The sequence below is a fragment of the Rhinoraja longicauda genome, chromosome 20 (genome assembly GCF_053455715.1).
Source record: "Rhinoraja longicauda isolate Sanriku21f chromosome 20, sRhiLon1.1, whole genome shotgun sequence".
Classification (NCBI taxonomy): domain Eukaryota; kingdom Metazoa; phylum Chordata; class Chondrichthyes; order Rajiformes; family Arhynchobatidae; genus Rhinoraja; species Rhinoraja longicauda.
The window spans coordinates 4,480,760-4,501,753 of NC_135972.1; the positions used below are offsets into that span (position 1 = coordinate 4,480,760).

At 41.2% G+C, this 20,994-nt stretch overlaps 1 protein-coding gene across 7 annotated transcripts in view; it reads right to left on the bottom strand.

Annotated features, from left to right (window-relative positions):
* Positions 1–553: 553 nt before the first annotated feature.
* The window catches only part of LOC144603513 (voltage-dependent L-type calcium channel subunit alpha-1C-like), a 305,941-nt gene continuing 285,500 nt past the window's right edge, over positions 554–20,994 (bottom strand). For all 7 annotated transcript variants that reach the window (XM_078416799.1, XM_078416795.1, XM_078416797.1 and 4 more), the window contains 4 exons: positions 19,885–19,994; positions 11,850–11,971; positions 10,649–10,969; positions 554–6,996 (listed from right to left, as the gene is read on the bottom strand). In XM_078416799.1, coding sequence (XP_078272925.1) covers positions 6,703–6,996; positions 10,649–10,969; positions 11,850–11,971; positions 19,885–19,994 — 847 coding nt within the window. In that variant the 3' untranslated portion in view covers positions 554–6,702. The remainder of the gene's footprint in view (positions 6,997–10,648; positions 10,970–11,849; positions 11,972–19,884; positions 19,995–20,994) is intronic.

Below are 20,994 nucleotides of genomic sequence, written 5' to 3' on the forward strand. Positions count from 1 at the left end.
GGTAGGCGATTACACTTGTAAGTTCAAGTTTCTGTACAACTCTCAAAATAGCATGTGGCTACTTTATATAACTTGTGAAGGCTTGGGATTTGCAGCACACATGTGCATAGTTCTTTACAGATTATGCATGAACAAAAATGCTCCAAAGTCTAAAAGAAACTACTATGTAGCTTTTTTTTGTGTGTTTCCATCTGCTTTACTACTGTTATTTACGCTTTTAGTTACTAGACAATTTTCTGGACCACAGGAGATAAATAGTTTCTCTCTTGACCACACCATCCAAAGCTTTGTCAGAAAATGAACTTAAAATTTGGAAAGCATTGTCCTGAGAAAAGTCTAATGTGTGAGCACCATACAGCTTATTACACCATAGTCACCCTGAGTATTAGATTAGTAATATTCAATGGTGTCTGCAAAATTCAAAATTATTCCACATCCCTGTCAGTGTCCAGATAAACATGTTCTGAATAGTCAGAATATTAGCGTTTATCTATGGGGCTTTCATAATAACAAACTAAGGCACAGTTAGGAAATTGAATTTATTTGCAATTTTAATAACATCATTCCTTGGATAAAAATGCAATATTACAGGAATATACATCTTCTGAATCAAAGATTAACTTAAAACTTGTTTTAGATCAATACATTCTAAATTTTACGTGCGAGAGCAAGACGGTTTATTCCACCATAGACGGAATACTGTAACAGTAACAAACTGTACATTAGTTATTTACACATGAACTGTTTTTTGTTTCTTTTAAACCGAGTACAAAAGTGTTGAATTGAATGACTTGAAACTATTCAAACAGGTGAAAGAACACAAAAGGATAGGGAGTTAACCATGTATCTGCATGCAATAGTAAATAATAACTTAAATAAAACAATATCTTTTGCAAAAACAGTATATCAAATAATTCTGCATTTGCTCAAGTCCCTGACAGAAATAACTTCCCACTAATCAGTTACCATATATGTTCAACGCATAGAATTTAGAGCATCAAAAGAACAGAAGTGTTTAAATATGATTGTAAGTGACTGATTTTCAAATTAAAGAGTTAAGAATTTTTCTTTATTTTTTATCCTTGGCCCTTTTCACAGCTGACGAGCATGGAATTCCAATCTACAACCCTGCAATGCAATCTATTTGATCTGTTGTTTTGTAAGATTTTTCCCTCCTCAACGTCTCTTTGACCAGCCAAAAAGAACAAATTAATCATACTTGTGCACAAAGATTCGGAGGCAGTGCAAATAGCTGCATTCTTTCCACTGCCTGCTGCATGTTTTATTCCTTTCTTTAAACAGAAAACAACATTTAAAGTGTTTCAAATACAAACTAATTTTGAGCTAAATGAAGATCCTGTAACCATATTGCCCATTTGCCCAATGCACCTCTGCAAGTCAGTCACAGATTACCAGCATCTGATATTCCAAATCCAACCAAGTTATACAAGGTTAAGTCTGTTTGTGTCTGGGCATGGCTGCATGGTAGCTCCATGGCTCCTGAGGTACATAAACAGATCAACAATCTATAAAGCTAACTACGAGGCCATATTCCATGCTGAAGTTTGCCATAGCTCAATAAGACCTTAGACTTGCAGGTGATTAAATATGCTCCATTCTAACCTCATCAAATATTATATATTGGACACTGGGGAAAGCAACATATTTCAACAGAAATTAAAATTTTACCAGAATACAAAAAAATGCTATGAATATTGTACACCTAGAATCAAAGGGCTACATTCTAAGCACCTCTTTATTTTACAGAAAATTATTGTACTAAAAATTAAATATGTAAAACCTTATTATTAACCTTAATATGAAATTGTAATCCAAAAGTTAAAAGATAGAAGAGTGGTGGGGTGGTTGCGGATGTTAAGACACACAACTCATGCTGCACAGGGCCTTAACCACTAAACGAGCCATAGGTAATGCATGAACAGTTTGTGACAAAAGCTTTTAATTTACCCTTCACAATTTTACAACACTTATTATTTTACTCCAAGCAAAACATGAGGAAATTGAAAGGGAGAAATCAAAACAGGCAATTGAATAATTGATTTTTCAGACATTGTTAATACTGTGAAGGTGAGTACTTCAATTATAACCATTAAATGTTTACAATAATTTAGTTTAAAGCAGTGAAATTGTTTGTCGTTTATTGACTGAAATTTATAAAACTTTACTTCCGTATTTTTTGTACATTTAGTGTGCCCTAAGTATTTGCTGAACTGATCAGAGTGTGTAGCAGTTGATTTACGTATTGACAATGTGGAGTCTCCACCACTACTCTAATCAAAACTAGCTTTATCATGATACCTTTCACACAGTCACACGGTTCCTAATGCACAACTGCGCTTCGTGGTGAACAAGTACAAAACTAACTCTAAGAAAGTAACCTTTTAATGTAAATTATATTCAAATCAATGTGTGCAGCAATTTTGGGTTACCATGTTGTCACTAAGAATGAGCTCTGCAATTGTTTAAATTCTCCAGAGTTGGAGGCATATAAATTCCAATGCACCCAACAAGTTCACTCGATTTGCAAAATTCAATCTGTTGGACACCATTGAACAAGTATTCTGCATTTTCTCAATGAAAGAAGTGTTGCTCAGGGCTAAAGCCAGGTCTTGAGATTCGGAAGAAGGGAAGAAAGGGGACTGGTGGTTAGAGGATGATGGTCAGTTTGCCAAAGAAAGTAAATGCCTGAGGAACAGAATGTGGATCTTTTCAAGACCCAACTCTAATAAAGTCACCTGTTAATGTAAATTATTTTCAAATCAATGTGTGCAGTGATTTTAGGTCAGCCACTTCAGCATGGTACAACAAAAATAAGAGCCTGAAGCAGAAATGTAGGAAATCCATCATCTGCATCACTGGTATGATTCCTTCAATCAGCTTCCCAGGTGGAAGGTAGTCTAAACAATCCATTCTTAGGCAGGAGCAATTGTGTTGTGTTTAATAACAATTTGACCCCATTTTATAATGAAAATAACCCTGAAAGCTATGGTAAATCTATGTTTTGTGGAGATTCAACATTTAAATGTAAGAATTAAAAGCATTGCCAATTATTTCGCTTTTCAATAACAATCACACAGTTTACACCTAAAAGCAACTTCAATCACCGAGTAAAAACAACTCGCATTATTGTCATTTAAAGTCAAAATAATGACAATTATGGGCAACCATTTATGATTTTCTCTCTTCCTCAAAATAGTTCATAAGTTCATAAATTGTAGAACCAGAATTAGGGCATTCGGCCCATCAAGTCTACTCCGCCATTCAATCATGACTGATCTATCTTTCCCTCTCAACCCAATTCTCCTGCCTTCTTCCCATAGCCCCTGACACCCGAACTAATGAAGAATCTGTCAATCTCTGTCTTAAAAATATACATTTAATTGGCCTTCACAGCCTTCTGCGGCAATGAATTCCACAGATTTTCCACCCTCTGACTAAAGAGAAATAATAATTTAATAATAATAATAATAATTTGACTCCTCAATTTTTACATATATTTCTGTAGATGAAAGGTTGGAATACAGTGAGATATTTTTTAATTTCTAAAGGCGTAGTGTTAAGAAAAACACACCGTTTCATATGTTAACAAAGATAAAATGTTACAGGTACTAATTTAAGTGGAAACCAGTTTAAGTTAAATTATCTCATAGATAATTAAATAACATTTGACGAGTTTGTGGTAGTTACACTTCTAACCAGATCCAATCGGAGCAGCAAAAGTTAACATTTGAAACGATTTGCAAAATGTTAATGTATTTGTCAACAATTTACAAATCCCTTCCTCCTCTCAATCTTTCCTATGGAAGTTATTATTTCAAAATGAGTGATTAATATAATGATTGTTTCACCTCATAATGTATTAAATGATCAACAAAAACAATATAGATTAAATTAACAGGAGTATTTTATAAGTTTTGTAAATTTAAGTTTTGTGCAGTCAAGATGTATATTTTTAAAATATGGGAAATATTTTCTAATTAGATTAGGTGTGTTGGATGTAATTTGTTTTCACTAAAAACAAATATTAAGGTCAAAGAATGGTGCTTGTTGCGTAGTTTCCTCCATTTACATGGAGAACATCTTGATTATTAAACATATTTTAATGGAAAAATAATAGCTTTTGAAAATCCATTCTCACACAATTCTGTTGCCATTGAGTTTAAAGAATATTTTCTATAGATTTCACAAAGAGAAAGCTCAGATTATAAATTACTGAAAAAAAAATCTACTTTAAGTTAATAATCACAATGTGCAACTTAGGTCAAATCAGCATACCCGATGATGCCTTTAGCAGCAGAATGATTGTATATTTAAAATCTATGGTGCTGGCATGTTCACACCTCTCATTTCTTACTAACGTATATCATTTAATGTATAAAGTGAAGTTTACCTGGATAATACTTGTAGAAATTCAAGTTGCTAAGCAGTACATTTTCTAAAACTGTGTTTAAACCGTTTGAAGGCTGAGCTCATTGCCAATAATTTTAAATGGTTCGAAACACTAATTCAGAACACTGCAGTTTTTGTTTACAAACTACAGGGTTGCTCTAACTTAATTTCCTTGCAGTGCGTTTTAGATGGGATGACACCATCTGACTAATATTGGTCTCTCATTGCTTTTTTATTTATTATAATTTAGGAATATCAAAAATAATATATTTCTTCATTAGTGGAAAATCTTTTATGGGAGAAGTAAAGGCATTCCTAGATAAAACAAACTAACCAAAGTGGCATTAACTTACTCAGTTTTTATATTTAGCTTTTGTCTTGTTTTTGATGTAAGCTTATTTTCCTCCAAAAAAAATCACAAGTTCACTGTTGGAAACCAAACAAACTTGTGAAATTTACAATTTAAAGATAAAGCTGAGATTCCACTTTTATTACATCCAAAGGCACAAGAACAGCTTACTGCCACTTGAAAGAGTCAAATGAAAACAAAAATAAATGGAATATTTAAATAATTATTACATCTCCTCCAAGAAACTCTCAGTGTTCTGAAAAGTTGCAAGGCAAAGTGAAAACAAAAGGCAACAATCAATACAACACAAGTGAACACAAGATATGCAAAATCAGTATTTGTTATTTATGTGAAGATGCCATATCATATTGACCACAATATGTACATTTTTAATTTTGATTAAAAAAGTTTAATTTTTTCAGATTTAGAAAGCATTTTGAAGTTAAAATAAGTATATATATTTATATATATTGTATAGCTTGGCACACTTGAATACTTGAGTGTTCTCCATGCAAAATATACACCAACGTACTCAATAAATTCATTAAAAATGCACTGCTTTTTTTTGTCTTTTTTTCAAATACTGATACTGATTTGATTTCAAGTATTACAGGTTATTAAACAAAAACAAATACAAGAAACATCACAGTGAATATAATATTTATATATAAATTCATAGTTATATCAATTCAGTGTGATGCATATATACACACATTCATACATTTATAATCTATGTTTTTAAGTTAATACGTTTTAGCCTTGATTACAGTAACACTTTATTGCATTGTTTTTGCATATCTTGTGGCACATAAGAGGATGAGATTTGACAATGGACAGATTAATCTCTACCAATAAAAAATCCACGGTGTAAATCATTGCAGACTCAAATCTGCCACAGATGCGCTGTTTAGGTGTTTAAATAAAATAAAAATGGTTCAAAATGCCATGCAAGATCTGAGCAGTCCATGGCTCGATGGTATGCATTTACTTGGAACAATGATACTGAAATTATTTAAATTACCAATGTAAAATAACGTATAATTCTTTAAACTGTACATGTTTCCTTTAGGGAATGCATACAGCAGGAACTTAGGTGTGATCCCACTTAATAATGAACTCCACATCTGATTAAAAATAATAAAAAGTTTAAAAAAACAATCACAACTTAAAAAATTATGAAGTGGCTGGTCCAAAATTGCTAAAACACAAAATGAGCCACATCAAAGTAAGAATTAACCCTGCATTCAAAATGCAAACCCATTGGAAAAGAATGTTATGAACTGAACACCAAACAACTCATGGCTTAGTTATAAAGGATATAAGCTCTCTTAGAAAGATTATCTTACCAACAAGTTCCCCATCATCAAAAGCCACAGTTGGGATAGCTAAAATCATGTGATAATTGTCTACATTTTTTTCATCTGTCAATTTACTACAGATTATCCATCTCTTAAAATTATTATTTTTTAAATCAGAGTACAAGGAATTTTACTTTCTGAGGTATTCTGTAGCAGGAGGGACAAATTCTTCACAAAATATATTTATGATCAGCTTGTGTGTATCCTCTTAGCATTCCTTTCTGTTAAAACCTCAAGGTTGATCTGGTTAGTATGGCCAAACATTCAGATATACAAACAACCTCGGTTGGATACCCAGCATCCCCTCTCTGCACTCTTGACCCTGATGTGTTTTAGCAAATTTGACATGTCGGGTAGTGTTTCTGTTGCAGGTTCAAAGGTCATGCCAGTTTGCTACCTGAAGTCGAGATTTTTATAATTGTTTTTTTTGTTTTTTTTAAAGAACTCAGAGCTCTAATTGCTCAACTCCCAATTCACAACAGCAAATGAACAAAGCAGCTGTTCTGGTTACTTCAGGTCACAAGAACAGTGAGGCACTTCTGAAACAAACTGATTTAAGCAAATAATAAAAACTATTTCCTATCACTACAGGGTGCTAACATAAATTATCTCATCTGTAAACTCCTCCTCACTTTTCCCACAATCTGACTCTACTTCCACGCTGCCTAGCGCAATATCATGTTGCTGGTATTCATTGCAGTTTACAAAGGGTAACAGACTTCCGTTTGGGCTTGCATTTGTGTTGCCATTGAGCAGGTTGTCTGCAGCACTTTCCATCTCCTCGATTGTCATATCACAGGCATCAGCAATTTCATGGGCTGTTGCCTCAACAAATTTTGGGTCTCGTGCGTATCGACCAAGCCCCTCTGAGATCAGAACCTTTTGAGGACATAGATAAAATAGTTATTACACAAAATAATATCATGCTTTTCCATATTAAGCATGATTTTTTTCCTGATGCATATAAAATCTCTGACATGAATTTTCTTTAACAACAGATACACAGTGAAGATTTGTGTTTAGTTATTACATAACAGAATGAGTGAATCCCAGTATCCTGCAGGAATCTGAGGCTGCGGGTATAGATGGCAGAAAAGCACCAGAATCCAATTGAATTTTGTAGATCTCTATGGCATGTGTATCATCAGACTTAAGTGTACAAACTATTAGCAGGAAACGTGTTCCCGATGTTGCGGGAGTCCCGAACCAGGGGTCAGTTTAAGAATAAGGGGTAGGCCATTTAGAATGGAGATGAGGAAAAACATTTTCACTCAGAGAGTTGTGAAGCTGTGGAATTCTCTGCCTCAGAAGGCAGTGGGGGCCAATTCTCTGGATGCTTTCAAGAGAGAGTTAGATAGAGCTCTTAATTATAGCGGGAGAAGGCAGGAACGGGGGGGGGGGTACTGATTGTGGATGATCAGCCATGATCACAGTGAATGGCGGTGCTGGCTCAAAGGGCCGAATGGCCTACTCCTGCACTTATTGTCTATTGTCTACTTAAATTTGCTGAGTATGTTAAAATTCAGATTTAACTCTCTAATGCACTTTAAATTAAATCAACACATACAATTCATTTAAGATTTTTCTTGTCAAATGGATAAACTAATCTTGTTAATCACTTTATCCAGTTTATGTTTAAGCTAGATTGACATCTGTTGTGAGTCAGTTCTATTCTTGGACATTTCAGAGAAATACGAAATACTGTTTCTCAATTCCTCCATTGCTTTTATTAAGTCAAGTTCCATTATGATATAGGTTGCTCCTCTGCTCTAATATGATACAACCTTCACTTCATAAAACTCACAACTCACTGGGATTGGATACATAAAGTTAGACAGCAGACAAAGGCAGGGATAGACAATAGACAATAGACAATAGACAATAGGTGCAGGAGTAGGCCATTCAGCCCTTCGAGCCAGCACCGCCATTCAATGCGATCATGGCTGATCACTCTCAATCAGTACCCCGTTCCTGCCTTCTCCCCATACCCCCTCACTCCGCTATCCTTAAGAGCTCTATCCAGCTCTCTCTTGAAAGCATCCAACGAACTGGCCTCCACTGCCTTCTGAGGCAGAGAATTCCACACCTTCACCACTCTCTGACTGAAAAAGTTCTTCCTCATCTCCGTTCTAAATGGCCTACCCCTTATTCTTAAACTGTGGCCCCTTGTTCTGGACTCCCCCAACATTGGGAACATGTTTCCTGCCTCTAATGTGTCCAATCCCCTAATTATCTTATATGTTTCAATAAGATCCCCCCTCATCCTTCTAAATTCCAGTGTATACAAGCCCAATCGCTCCAGCCTTTCAACATACGACAGTCCCGCCATTCCGGGAATTATCCTAGTGAACCTACGCTTCACGCCCTCCATAGCAAGAATATCCTTCCTCAAATTTGGAGACCAAAACTGCACACAGTACTCCAGGTGCGGTCTCACCAGGGCCCGGTACAACTGTAGAAGGACCTCTTTGCTCCTATACTCAACTCCTCTTGTTACGAAGGCCAACATTCCATTGGCTTTCTTCACTGCCTGCTGTACCTGCATGCTTCCTTTCATTGACTGATGCACTAGGACACCCAGATCTCGTTGAACTCCCCCTCCTCCTAACTTGACACCATTCAGATAATAATCTGCCTTTCTATTCTTACTTCCAAAGTGAATAACCTCACACTTATCTACATTAAACTGCATCTGCCATGTATCTGCCCACTCACACAACCTGTCCAAGTCACCCTGCAGCCTTATTGCATCTTCCTCACAATTCACATTACCCCCCAGCTTAGTATCATCTGCAAATTTGCTAATGGTACTTTTAATCCCTTCGTCTAAGTCATTAATGTATATCGTAAATAGCTGGGGTCCCAGCACCGAACCTTGCGGTACCCCACTGGTCACTGCCTGCCATTCCGAAAGGGACCCATTTATCCCCACTCTTTGCTTTCTGTCTGTCAACCAATTTTCTATCCATGTCAGTACCCTACCCCCAATACCATGTGCCCTAATTTTGCCCACTAATCTCCTATGTGGGACCTTGTCGAAGGCTTTCTGAAAGTCGAGGTACACCACATCCACTGACTCTCCCCTGTCAATTTTCCTAGATACATCCTCAAAAAATTCCAGTAGATTTGTCAAGCATGATTTCCCCTTCGTAAATCCATGCTGACTCGGAATGATCCCGTTACTGCTATCCAAATGCTCAGCAATTTCGTCTTTTATAATTGACTCCAGCATCTTCCCCACCACTGATGTCAGACTAACTGGTCTATAGTTACCCGTTTTCTCTCTCCCTCCTTTCTTAAAAAGTGGGATAACATTTGCTATCCTCCAATCCACAGGAACTGATCCTGAATCTATAGAACATTGAAAAATGATCTCCAATGCTTCCACTATTTCTAGAGCCACCTCCTTAAGTACCCTGGGATGCAGACCATCAGGCCCTGGGGATTTATCAGCCTTCAGTCCCATCAGTCTACCCAAAACCATTTCCTGCCTAATGTGGATTTCCTTCAGTTCCTCCATCACCCTAGGTTCTCCGGCCCCTAGAACATTTGGGAGATTGTGTGTATCTTCCTCAGTGAAGACAGATCCAAAGTAACGGTTTAACTCGTCTGCCATTTCTTTGTTCCCCATAATAAATTCCCCTGCTTCTGTCTTCAAGGGACCCACATTTGCCTTGACTATTTTTTTCCTCTTCACGTACCTAAAAAAACTTTTGCTATCCTCCTTTATATTATTGGCTAGTTTACCCTCGTACCTCATCTTTTCTCCCCATATTGCCTTTTTAGTTAACTTTTGTTGCTCTTTAAAAGAGTCCCAATCCTCTGTCTTCCCACTCTTTTTTGCTATGTTATACTTCCTCTCCTTAATTTTTATGCTGTCCCTGACTTCCCTTGTCAGCCACAGGTGTCTCTTACTCCCCTTAGAGTCTTTCCACCTCTTTGGAATAAATTGATCCTGCAACCTCTGCATTATTCCCAGGAATACCTGCCATTGCTGTTCTACCGTCTTCCCTGCTAGGGCCTCCTTCCAGTCAATTTTGGCCAGCTCCTGCCTCATGCCTCTGTAATCCCCTTTGCTATACTGTAATACCGACACTTCCGATTTTCCCTTCTGCCTTTCCATTTGCAGAGTAAAACTTATTATGTTGTGATCACTGCCTCCTAATGGCTCTTTTACCTCTAGTCCCCTTATCAGATCAGGATCATTACACAACACTAAATCCAGAATTGCCTTCTCCCTGGTAGGCTCCAGTACAATCTTGGGGCAGGGATCTGGTGGGCTAGGTTTGTTGCTGGTGTGACATGCTAACGTGTCAGAACAGGAGCAGAGGGTTGGACATTGAACAGTGTACATAAAAGTTACTGGCAAAGGTGAGAGGGGGAGGGTTAGAATGAACATTAAGGAGAATACACATTGACAGAGTTTTGTGGAAAAAGATCTATTCATCAAACTTCCTGACAGTACACCAAAAAGGCCTAATTTAATATTAAAGCATTAAGGACAAATATTCAATGCCAATTGTAAACTTACCGCCTCTACTAAACTACTAGCACTGCCATGACACTCAATTCCCTTTTCTTTGAAGGGAGAGGGTACAGTCAGAGAGACTGGCCTGGCTTTTTTGACATTTCCATGTGAGTTGTCAGAGTACCAGGAACTACAGTTTACTGATGGAAGGCTGCTGTTCAGTTTCTCATATGATTCAATGCCATCTACAAATAATGCTGGAATATGCTGCTGTAACCTCCGTCTACTGCATGGAGTCGCTGGAGGTGTTGCACATAATCTGGAAAATTGTGTTGGAGAATGGCTTCTTCTTAGCAGTGGGCTTAAACCTGCCACTGCTAATGCCTGTTAGATGAAAATATATGCAAGATAAATACAGATACAACAGAAGGAAAATAGTTATGTCAAATAAGGACTATTCATATTAAATGTCATTTAGTTTCACAGCACACATAACTCTATTGTATTCTAAAGACGGCATCAACATTTCTTTATGCTGTAGATTTGAAAAAAATCAATCGCCCTAGTATGGCAGGTGGTTGAACATCGCATAGCTCCAGCATCTGGGTTCGATGCCGACGTCTGGTGCTCTGTGTATGAAGCTCACTCTTTCTCCCTGTAACTGACTGGATTTCCCTTGGTGGCAATTGCAAATTACCCCTGGTATTGATGGTTGATGGGAGAATAGGTGAAGCGCGACAGTGTTATAGAGCTATACAGCATGGGAACAGGCCCTCAGCCCAATCTTTCCATGCCATATGCCTTCTTCACTGCCCCGTCCACCTGAACTACCACTTTCAGGGAACCATGCACCAGTTGTGACCCAATTCCATTTAGTAAAGGACAAATTATTTTCTCTTATTGATTTGGTGGGACCAAGAATATAGAAAATATTTCTTGAAAGCAACAGCACACGAAAACTAAAATCACTTCCATCCATCCTAGTCAACTATTGAGACTAAAAGGACAAAATACTCTTATAAAACGTTGAAGGATAGAAATACTCTGTGAATCAAATTGCAACCGTCTTCTGATTAAAGGTCAATAAACCTAAAATATTATTCTGTTTAATTCTCCAAAGGCAATACCTAATTTCCAGAGAATTTCTAGCACTTTCTACTTTTATTTTAGAATTCCAGAATCTAGGTAATGATTTTTAAAAATCTTGAACGTAATGTGTAAACTTGATATGGAAATTGTGGTAAAACATTTTAATGGTTGATACCTGGTGCTGAATTAAGTGTAGTGGTAGTGCAGTCCTCTGAGAGAGTGGAGACGTGCAAGCTGTGTCCAAGCCATGGCTCCTTTGTCTCTTTAGACATTCAAGGTGAAATGATGATCTTCTCCCTTCAAAAGAAACACATTGAATGCAGATATTCAATTTGATATTTGTTATTGAGATGTTGTTAAACCCAATGAGGATATTGATTACTATATTTTAGGAAAAACAGAACCAACCATCAATGCACATATAAGAAAATAACTGCAGATGCTGGTACAAATCGATTTATTCACAAAATGCTGGAGTAACTCAGCAGGTCAGGCAGCATCTCGGGAGAGAAGGAATGGGTGACGTTTCGGGTCGAGACCCTTCTTCAGACATATCAATGCACATATCTTCACTTGGATCAATAATATTTTACATAAAATATTGGCTTGGTGTATGAGTTTACAGATACTAGAAACTTTCTTGAGTTATTTGCGGGTAATCACAAGTAAGCCAGTTATGGGAAAAGGGAATGCATCAACTGAGCTTGCTCCCATTTCAGCCACTGTTCTTACATAAGCACCGTCCAGTAAAACTGCCTGTGCCCTCACTTCAGCACCTTTATTTTTATGACTCCCTGCTTTCAAGAGTTAAGTACTGCCATTGTTTCTACTTTTTTAATAACCTATGGCGAGTCTGGAGGCTTGTTCTTTGTTAAAGAAGTTTATTGCGGCAGCAATATTCAATTACAAAGGATAACAAATGAGATTACAGACAACCATTAACTCAAACTGTTCACTTCGAAGTTCTCTTCCCACAGACTGGTTTTGGGCGCCAAAACCATCACGTGACCTTGCTGGCCAATCCGAGGGTTAGACTCTCAGGACCAATCCCTATGGTCGCTACATGACCCCCCCCCCCCAGAACCCGAGGTACGGAACCTAGCAGGGAGCCGGATTTCGCGACCAGAACGAGTAAGGAGAGGGGCTGCAGGAACCACAGGAGCAGGGGGTCCTGGATCAGGGGGAATTGCAGGAGGACGGCCCCGTCGAGGCGGTTGACCGACCAGGACAGGACGGTCCTGATCCAAGTGTGCAGGTTTGAGCCTGGACACAGAGACGAGCTCACTCCTGCCCCCAACATCCAAGGTGAAGGTGACCGTCCCTTTACGCAACACGCGGAACGGTCCTTCATAGACTCTCTGCAACGGGGAACGATGGGCATCTCTACGCAGAAACACAAATTCACAGTCCTTCAAGGCAGGCGGTTTATGCGCCATGGAACACCCGTGACGCGAAGTAGGAACCGGAGCCAGGGAACCCACTCGCGCCCAGAGGGATGCTAAAACCGACGGAACTGAGGGCTGCTGACCAGAGGGCTCAGGAAGGAAATCCCCGGGCACTCTGAGTGGCGAGCCATATACTAGTTCCGCGGACGAAGTTCCGAGGTCCTGCTTAGGAGCAGTCCGGATGCCCAAAAGGACCCAGGGGAGCTGGAATACCCAGTCAGGGCCGTCCAGCCGCGCACTGAGGGCCGCCTTAAGTTGCCTGTGAAACCTCTCCACGAGCCCATTAGCCTGTGGGTGGTACACCGTGGTCTGCTGCAAACGGGAACCGTACAGCTCCGCTAGTGTAGCCCAAAGGGCAGAGGTGAACTGGGACCCCCGGTCGGTGGTAATGACGAACGGAACACCAAAACGGGCCACCCAATGGAGGGCCAGGGCCTGGGCACAAGAGGCGGCGGAGGTGTCGGACAACGGGAAGGCCTCCGGCCAACGGGTAAATCGGTCAACCAACGTGAGTAGGTGAGTGTAGCCCCTAGAGGAAGGTAAAGGCCTAACTAAATCAACATGAATATGGAAAAAACTAACCGCCGGGACCGCAAACTCCTGCACCGGAGGTTGGACATGCCGGTGAACTTTAGCGGTCTGGCAGGGAACACAGGAACGGGCCCAAGGGGCTACTTGCTTCCGCAGGCCATGCCACACAAACCTAGCGGCTACTAAGGCAGAGGTGGAGCGAATGGACGGGTGCGTCAGCCCATGAATGGCATCAAACACCCGGCGCTGAAGGGCGACCGGCACCACCGGCCTGGGGCGGGGAAGGGAAACATCACACCAGACTTTTGTACCCGCAGGCCCGCAAGCCACCTGGGCCAACTTCAACCCCAAAGTGGTGGACTGGTATGCTGAGGCAGTGTCTGCCAGGCGCTGTGCCTCCGCAAGCTCCCGGAAATCCACCTCGCATTACACCGCTGAAATTGGGGAAATGGCTGGCCTGGACAGGGTATCAGCAACGGCATTAAGCTTACCCGCGACGTGGCGGACATCGGTGGTAAACTCTGAGATGGCAGTCAGGTGCCGCTACTGGCGGGACGACCATGGGTCGGACACTTTCGAAAAAGCAAAAGTCAATGGTTTGTGGTCAGTAAAGGCCACAAATGGGCGGCCTTCTAGAAAATACCTAAAGTGGCGGACAGCTAAATAGAGAGCCAGAAGCTCTCGGTCAAAGGCGCTATACTTCAGCTCAGCCGGATTAAGCTGTCGGCTGAAAAACGCCAAGGGCTGCCAACTGCCATCAACATGCTGTTCCAAAACCCCTCCCACCGCCACGTCCGACGCATCGACCGTCAGGGCCGTGGGGGCGGAGGCGCTTGGGTGGACGAGCATGGTGGCATCTGCCAGAGCCACTTTAGCTGCCTCAAAGGCCATCTCAGCGGCCACGGACCACTCCAACTCGACAGGTTTGCCTGCGAGACACTGGAAGAGCGGGCGCATGATCCGTGCCGCTGCCGGCACGAACCGGTGATAGAAATTCACCATCCCCACGAACTCTTGCAACCCCTTTACTGTGGTGGGCCGCGGGAAGGCACGAACAGCCTCCACTTTATCGGGCAAAGGAGTGGCGCCGGCTGAGGTGATCCGGTGTCCTAAGAAATCAATAGAGGGGAGGCCAAATTGACACTTGGAGGGGTGGATGATGAGCCCGTGGTCTTGAAGCCGCCGGAACACGGTCCGTAAATGAACCAGGTGTTCCTGCTCCGAGCGACTGGCGACCAGGATATCATCCAAATAAATGAAAACAAAAGACAATTCCCGACCAACATGGTCCATCAGCCGCTGGAAAGCCTGTGCCGCGTTTTTCATACCGAAAGGCATACGCAACCATTCGAACAACCCGAATGGAGTGATCGTGGCCGTCTTCGGCACGTTTTCCGGATGCACAGGAATCTGGTGGTACCCCCGCACCAAATCAATTTTGGAGAATACCATGGCACCTTCCAGCCTAGACGAGCGCCGGTAATCTCCACATGGTCTCCACCCCCCAGATGCTTTGGAGACCATATGCAACGGAGAGGCCCACGGGCTGTCGGACCGACGGACAATGCCCATTTGTTCCATCTTCTGAAATTCTTCACGCGCTACCATCAGTTTGTCCGGCGGCAACCTCCGGGCCCGAGTGAAAACGGGGGGCCCCTCGGTGGGAATGTAATGGACAACGCCGTGCTTTGCAGAAAGGAGGTCGAAACGCTGAACGAGCAGCTCCGGAAACTCAGCCAGGACCGCAGCATACGGGTCGGAGGCCGCGACAACGGCCTGGACAGTCGGGCTGGGCGGGGTGGCAAGCGGTGGAGCAGCGGGCTCATCGCTGCTAGTGGAGGGTCGAAGGCCTTTACCTCGGACATCGGCTACTAGCGAAAAGGCCCAGAGGAAATCTGCGCCCAGGATCGCCTGACCGACTTCCGCGACGATAAACGACCATTCGTACGTGCGGGTGACTAAAGACAGAGACATTGCCCGCGTACCATACATGCGGATGGGGCTACCGTTAACCGCGATGAGGGTAGGCCCTCTCTTACCCAATCGGGTTTCGAGGTCGGTCGGCGGTACGATGCTGACTATGGCTCCCGTGTCGACCAAGAACTCTGTGTCTGTGAATCGATCTCTGACGTAGAGGCGTCGGTTCTGGCCAATCGCAACTGCCTCTATGTACGATCGGCCGAGGCATTTCCCGAGAAAGTGCAAGGTGAGCGGCAGTTACGGGCTTCTCCACCCCATCTCAGATGATAATAACACCAGCCGCGCTTGTGCGGATCTTTTTGGCGGGGTTTCGGAGAAATGGCGGGAGTCGCGGCGCCATTCTGGTGCCGCTGCGGGCTGCCCGATGGTGCCGAGACCCTGTTGATCGAACTGTGTTTTTTCGATTTCACCGCCATGAGCGCATCAGCTTTCTCCGCGTATGCCACGGGGTCCTTAAAAGAACAATCCATGAGCATAAGCCTAACATCTTCTGGAAGTTGTTCTCGGAATGCCTGCTCGAACATGAGGCAATCCTTGTGCTCACCTGCCAGCGCCAACATTTCGGTCATGAGGGCGGACGGCAGCCGATCTCCGAGATCCGGTAGGTGCATAAGCCTCTCAGCTCGATCATGCCTGCTGAACCCGAAGGTTCGAAGCATGAGTACCTTCAGCGCCTCGTACTTGCCCTCTGCCGGAGGGGCGGTGATGAACTGCATCACCCGTGCGGACGTTTCAGGCGGTAGAGCGCTGACCAGGTAATAATACTTTGTTTCATCCACCGAGATGTTTCTCAGGTGGAACTGCGCTTCAGCATGGGCAAACCAAAGGTGTGGTTGATGCGCCCAAAACAGAGGAAGATGAACGCTGACCGTGTTTAGCTGCGGTACGCCGGGCGTTAGAACCAAAGCAGGGGCGTCGTGTCCCTCCATGGTAGATGATCGGCTAGATCACGTCGGGGTCACCAATATGGCGAGTCTGGAGGCTTGTTCTTTGTTAAAGAAGTTTATTGCGGCAGCAATATTCAATTACAAAGGATAACAAACGAGATTACAGACAACCATTAACTCAAACTGTTCACTTCGAAGTTCTCTTCCCACAGACTGGTTTTGGGCGCCAAAACCACCACGTGACCTTGCTGGCCAATCCGAGGGTTCGACTCTCAGGACCAATCCCTATGGTCGCTACAAACCTTTGTTTTCTGTGCTTTTCAAATTAATTTATCTGTCTTCCAGGCTTGTTAAACTAAACCACTACTATCCATATTCAATTTTGCCTCTCTCCCTTCTAAAACTGCTGTTTGGTTCCCATCCCTGACAAGCTATTTTAAACTCTCCCCAAAGACACAAGCAAATTTCTCTACAAATATATTATTTCAAGCCATACTGGAATATAACCCTTCTGGAATGCAGAGGACAAATCCTCTGGAACCTGTTCAAATGCCCCGGTAATCTAAAGCCCTTACTTCTGAACCTCTTCTTCAGCCACACATTTATTTGCACAATCCTCCTATTTCAGTATTCACCAGAGATAATGTGAAGGTAAATATCTTTGAAATTATGCTTTTTATTCTCATTCCTAGTTCCCTATATCTTTGGCCCAAATACCAATGAAACACCACACCACAGCACTCTAGAATCATTTCATTTATGAAACATATCTAAAATACCATGTGTTGAGACTTGTTTAGATTAGGAAGAAATGTACAAAATTCAATTGCAGTTTACTTAAACAAAATCCTTAAATTCTGAAATAATACTTTAGCATTAATTTATAAGCTGATTTTCTACAGAGCTATTTTTGTTTCAAATATTTATCCAACTGTTATCATTCCATTTTGTATTGCAAACTATAATTTGTATAAACTGTTTAGCTCATTACTAAATATTACCAAGAAATGTTAAGTGTGGCTTTGTAGTTGAATTTCACAAACTTACTGGAAAGTATAAAATGTTAAGATAATCACATTGAACACTAAAGGTATATGAAATCAGATAGTATCCAATTAGCACTTGCACTGGACAAATAGGAGTGAAAGAGTGTAATAGATTTATACAAAAGATCAGGAAGCTAGCAGCAAATATTGTTTTTAAATTGGAATCCATCTCTACTTGCTGTGTCAAATAACACCCTGTCAGACCCACTCTCCAAAAATAAATCACATCAGCTAAAAATAAAGTTAAAAGATCATTAAGGTTTGTACCCAATATAATATCTGAAAAAGAGACCTGATCAGTTTCCTAAGTAGCCCAATGCAATTAAGTGCAACCTTGGACACACTCCCGGGCACAAATCCCAAAAGCACTTATATTCTTAAAACATTAGTATGGTTAAAACATTCTCTATCACAGCCTGTGAGCAGCAAAGTGCAACAATTGCAGGAAAAGAGGAAAGAAAGGCAGCGCTGAAATGTATAGACTGCTCCACTTTATTCAAGGAATACCAAGTACTGATGATAAAAAATTGTGGTCAGGAGAAACATCCTGTGTGCAAGTGGGGTAGGGGCAAGGGGAGTCTCCAGTGTTGCTGTTGGAAGAGCATGATAGAAATTGGCCAATGTACTGATTATTCACACTGAGAATATCAAAACCATGGAGCAGTACACAAACAAATTTAATGATCTCTCAAGATACACGAGAATGAGCTCTATACCAAGTAAATACTGCTCTTTCATGCTGCATACACATGAACAGATATGCACACATGCATGCACATGGGCTCTCTTGTAACTCATGACCCAGTCATTCCAACTTCAACTAGCTACACACAGGCACCCTAATCAGTTAGTGTGTTAGGGGCGGCAGTTTAAGATAAGGGGTAGGCCATTTAGAATGGAGATGAGGAAAAACTTTTTCAGTCAGAGAGTTGTAAATCTGTGGAATTCTCTGCCTCAGAAGGCAGTGGAGGCCAATTCTCTGAATGCATTCAAGAGAGAGCTAGATAGAGCTCTTAAGGATAGCTGAGTCAGGGGGTATGGGGAGAAGGCAGGAACGGGGTACTGATTGAGAATGATCAGCCATGATCACATTGAATGGTGGTGCTGGCTCGAAGGGCCGAATGGCCTACTCCTGCACCTATTGTCAATTGTCTAATCATGTTTCCAACGCAACAAGAACTGAAAAACTACTCAATATCTTTCATCTTCTATATTCAAACAAAAATAGCAAGACAGACAAGAGAGGCCACCTGAATGGAAGGAGATCCTTACAAGTTCAGCCCTACCTGTGGTGGCAAAAACACTTTGAGACTGGTTAGCAGACGGGCCACCATCCTCAACAATGATATCACTGTAACCTTCTAGGTATGCTGCCAAATCTGATGATGGCATAGGTTCTCACTTCACTGTGTGATACGTGATCTATGTGCATATATTATTCAAATGTGCATGGTCAAGGGAGGCACTGGCTGAAATGTTGTTCATTTTAAGCTTCAAAATGACATTGGTATATCATTAATATGAAATTATATTCTACTTTTTCTGAATACTACCAGCAGGCGTAGCTAAATAATAATTTAGCATCTGATCCTATTCCCACAACAAATATATTAGTGTACATCACAAGCAATTCTGTAACCAATAATACATCATTGAGCTGAATTGTTTTAGTCTCAGTCTGCCTATAAATATCATCATCAAGTTACAAATACGAGATGAGAAGTACACCACACCTGTTGGTAATTATTGCCCATGATCACTGGCACAGGCTCATCTATACAGGCAGGGTACAAAGAGCCTCTCTCACTACCTCTCCAAACCCTGGAGTCGAACCGTATCATTTGGACAAGGGATACGGCCACAGTTGTAGTTTGGAGGCCCTATCTTGAATTATTGTTGATATTGAAAGACATTTTAAAATAATTGACATCAATACAAGTAATTAAACAAAAATTTTAAAAAAAATTAAAAATCTAAATAATGTTAACCTAAACACTAAAAACAACTGGAAATCATTAAAAGCATTGAAGGAGATAAATGTAAGTGATTCATCTTCCCTGTTGTTTTCTATAGCTTTAACTACAAGGGGGTTTCACATCTTGTGTCAGGTCTGACCTGGTGCTGGACATCCTTATCAATATTGCTAAAGAATCCTAGCCTGGGCCTCTCCCACAATGGGTCCTACACTGGAATAAACCTACAGATTTAGATTTGCATATGCTGAAGTCCAGGATTTACTTCAGCTTTAACGCATGAACCCAATGACCACAGCCTGCACAACTCAGCTTATTAGTATTCCTATTACTAAAAGTTTACATTACCTAACAACGTTGCTGAAAGCAGCCCCTTTGAAGGAGAAAAACTATCTTTATCACAGCAGTCATCTGAAGATCCCGGTTGATTATCTTCATATTCCTCTTGATAGGGAATTCTGCAAGAATCAGAGAAGAAACAGATAAGCAAACATACAGTTCAAGAAAAATGTAATCGAATAAGCATTATTTTGACATTATCAAGAACATGCAATATAAATAGAAATGAACAGTAAATGTATTGAGATAGTACTCAATGTTCAGTTAAACCAAAAGAAAAATTGTAATAGCACCACAGAATTAGGCTCTTAAAATAAAATCCATGCAATTGAATGACAAAAGGAAACATTTTCTTACTTCATTTGTAGCTTCACTAAATTGTCATAGACATCAGACAGTAAGTATCATAGGATCATGAAAGAAGCCAAAATATTTTTGTGACCAGAATGATATGTTGCCTTTTCAGTGCTAGAGTCTTACAAACCATTCTGAAGGGTTAGATGGAGCAGCCATTGGTCGTCACACACAATGGTTCTAATGACACAGATAGACAGTGAGGTCCTGCAAACTGAGCTTACTGATTAGGTAGAAATTTAAAAAAAAAAATCTCTGGGGTCATAATGTCACGATTACTCCCTATTCCACAAGTTACTGTGGGTGGAAATAAGAGGGTAGAGCAGATCAACAAGTGGCTGAAGATTCTGGTGCGGGAATGAAATGTTTAGGTACTTGGATCACTATTATTGTTTTTGGGGAAGTTGGGACCTGTACAAGAAAAATGATATGCACATAATCGGGTGAGGGTAGTTGGGGGATGTTCATAGACACATTTAACAAATTCTGCCCCACCTAATCCTTTAACACTATGGCTGTACCATTCAATCCAGGGGAAGTTACAATTACCTACTTTCACCACCCAATTACTCCTATAATTATATGTGATTGTATGAATATATGGGGGTGTGGGGGGGGGGGGGGGGTTGCTGGGGGAGGGGAGCAGGGCTACAGTTTCATCCCCTCAACCTGATCATCTTTCTCTTTTCTAAGGTCTGCGCATCTGACCTCACTAGATGTTACCCCTAGAAAATGCCCTGTTCAACCATGTTCCTGTAATAGCTT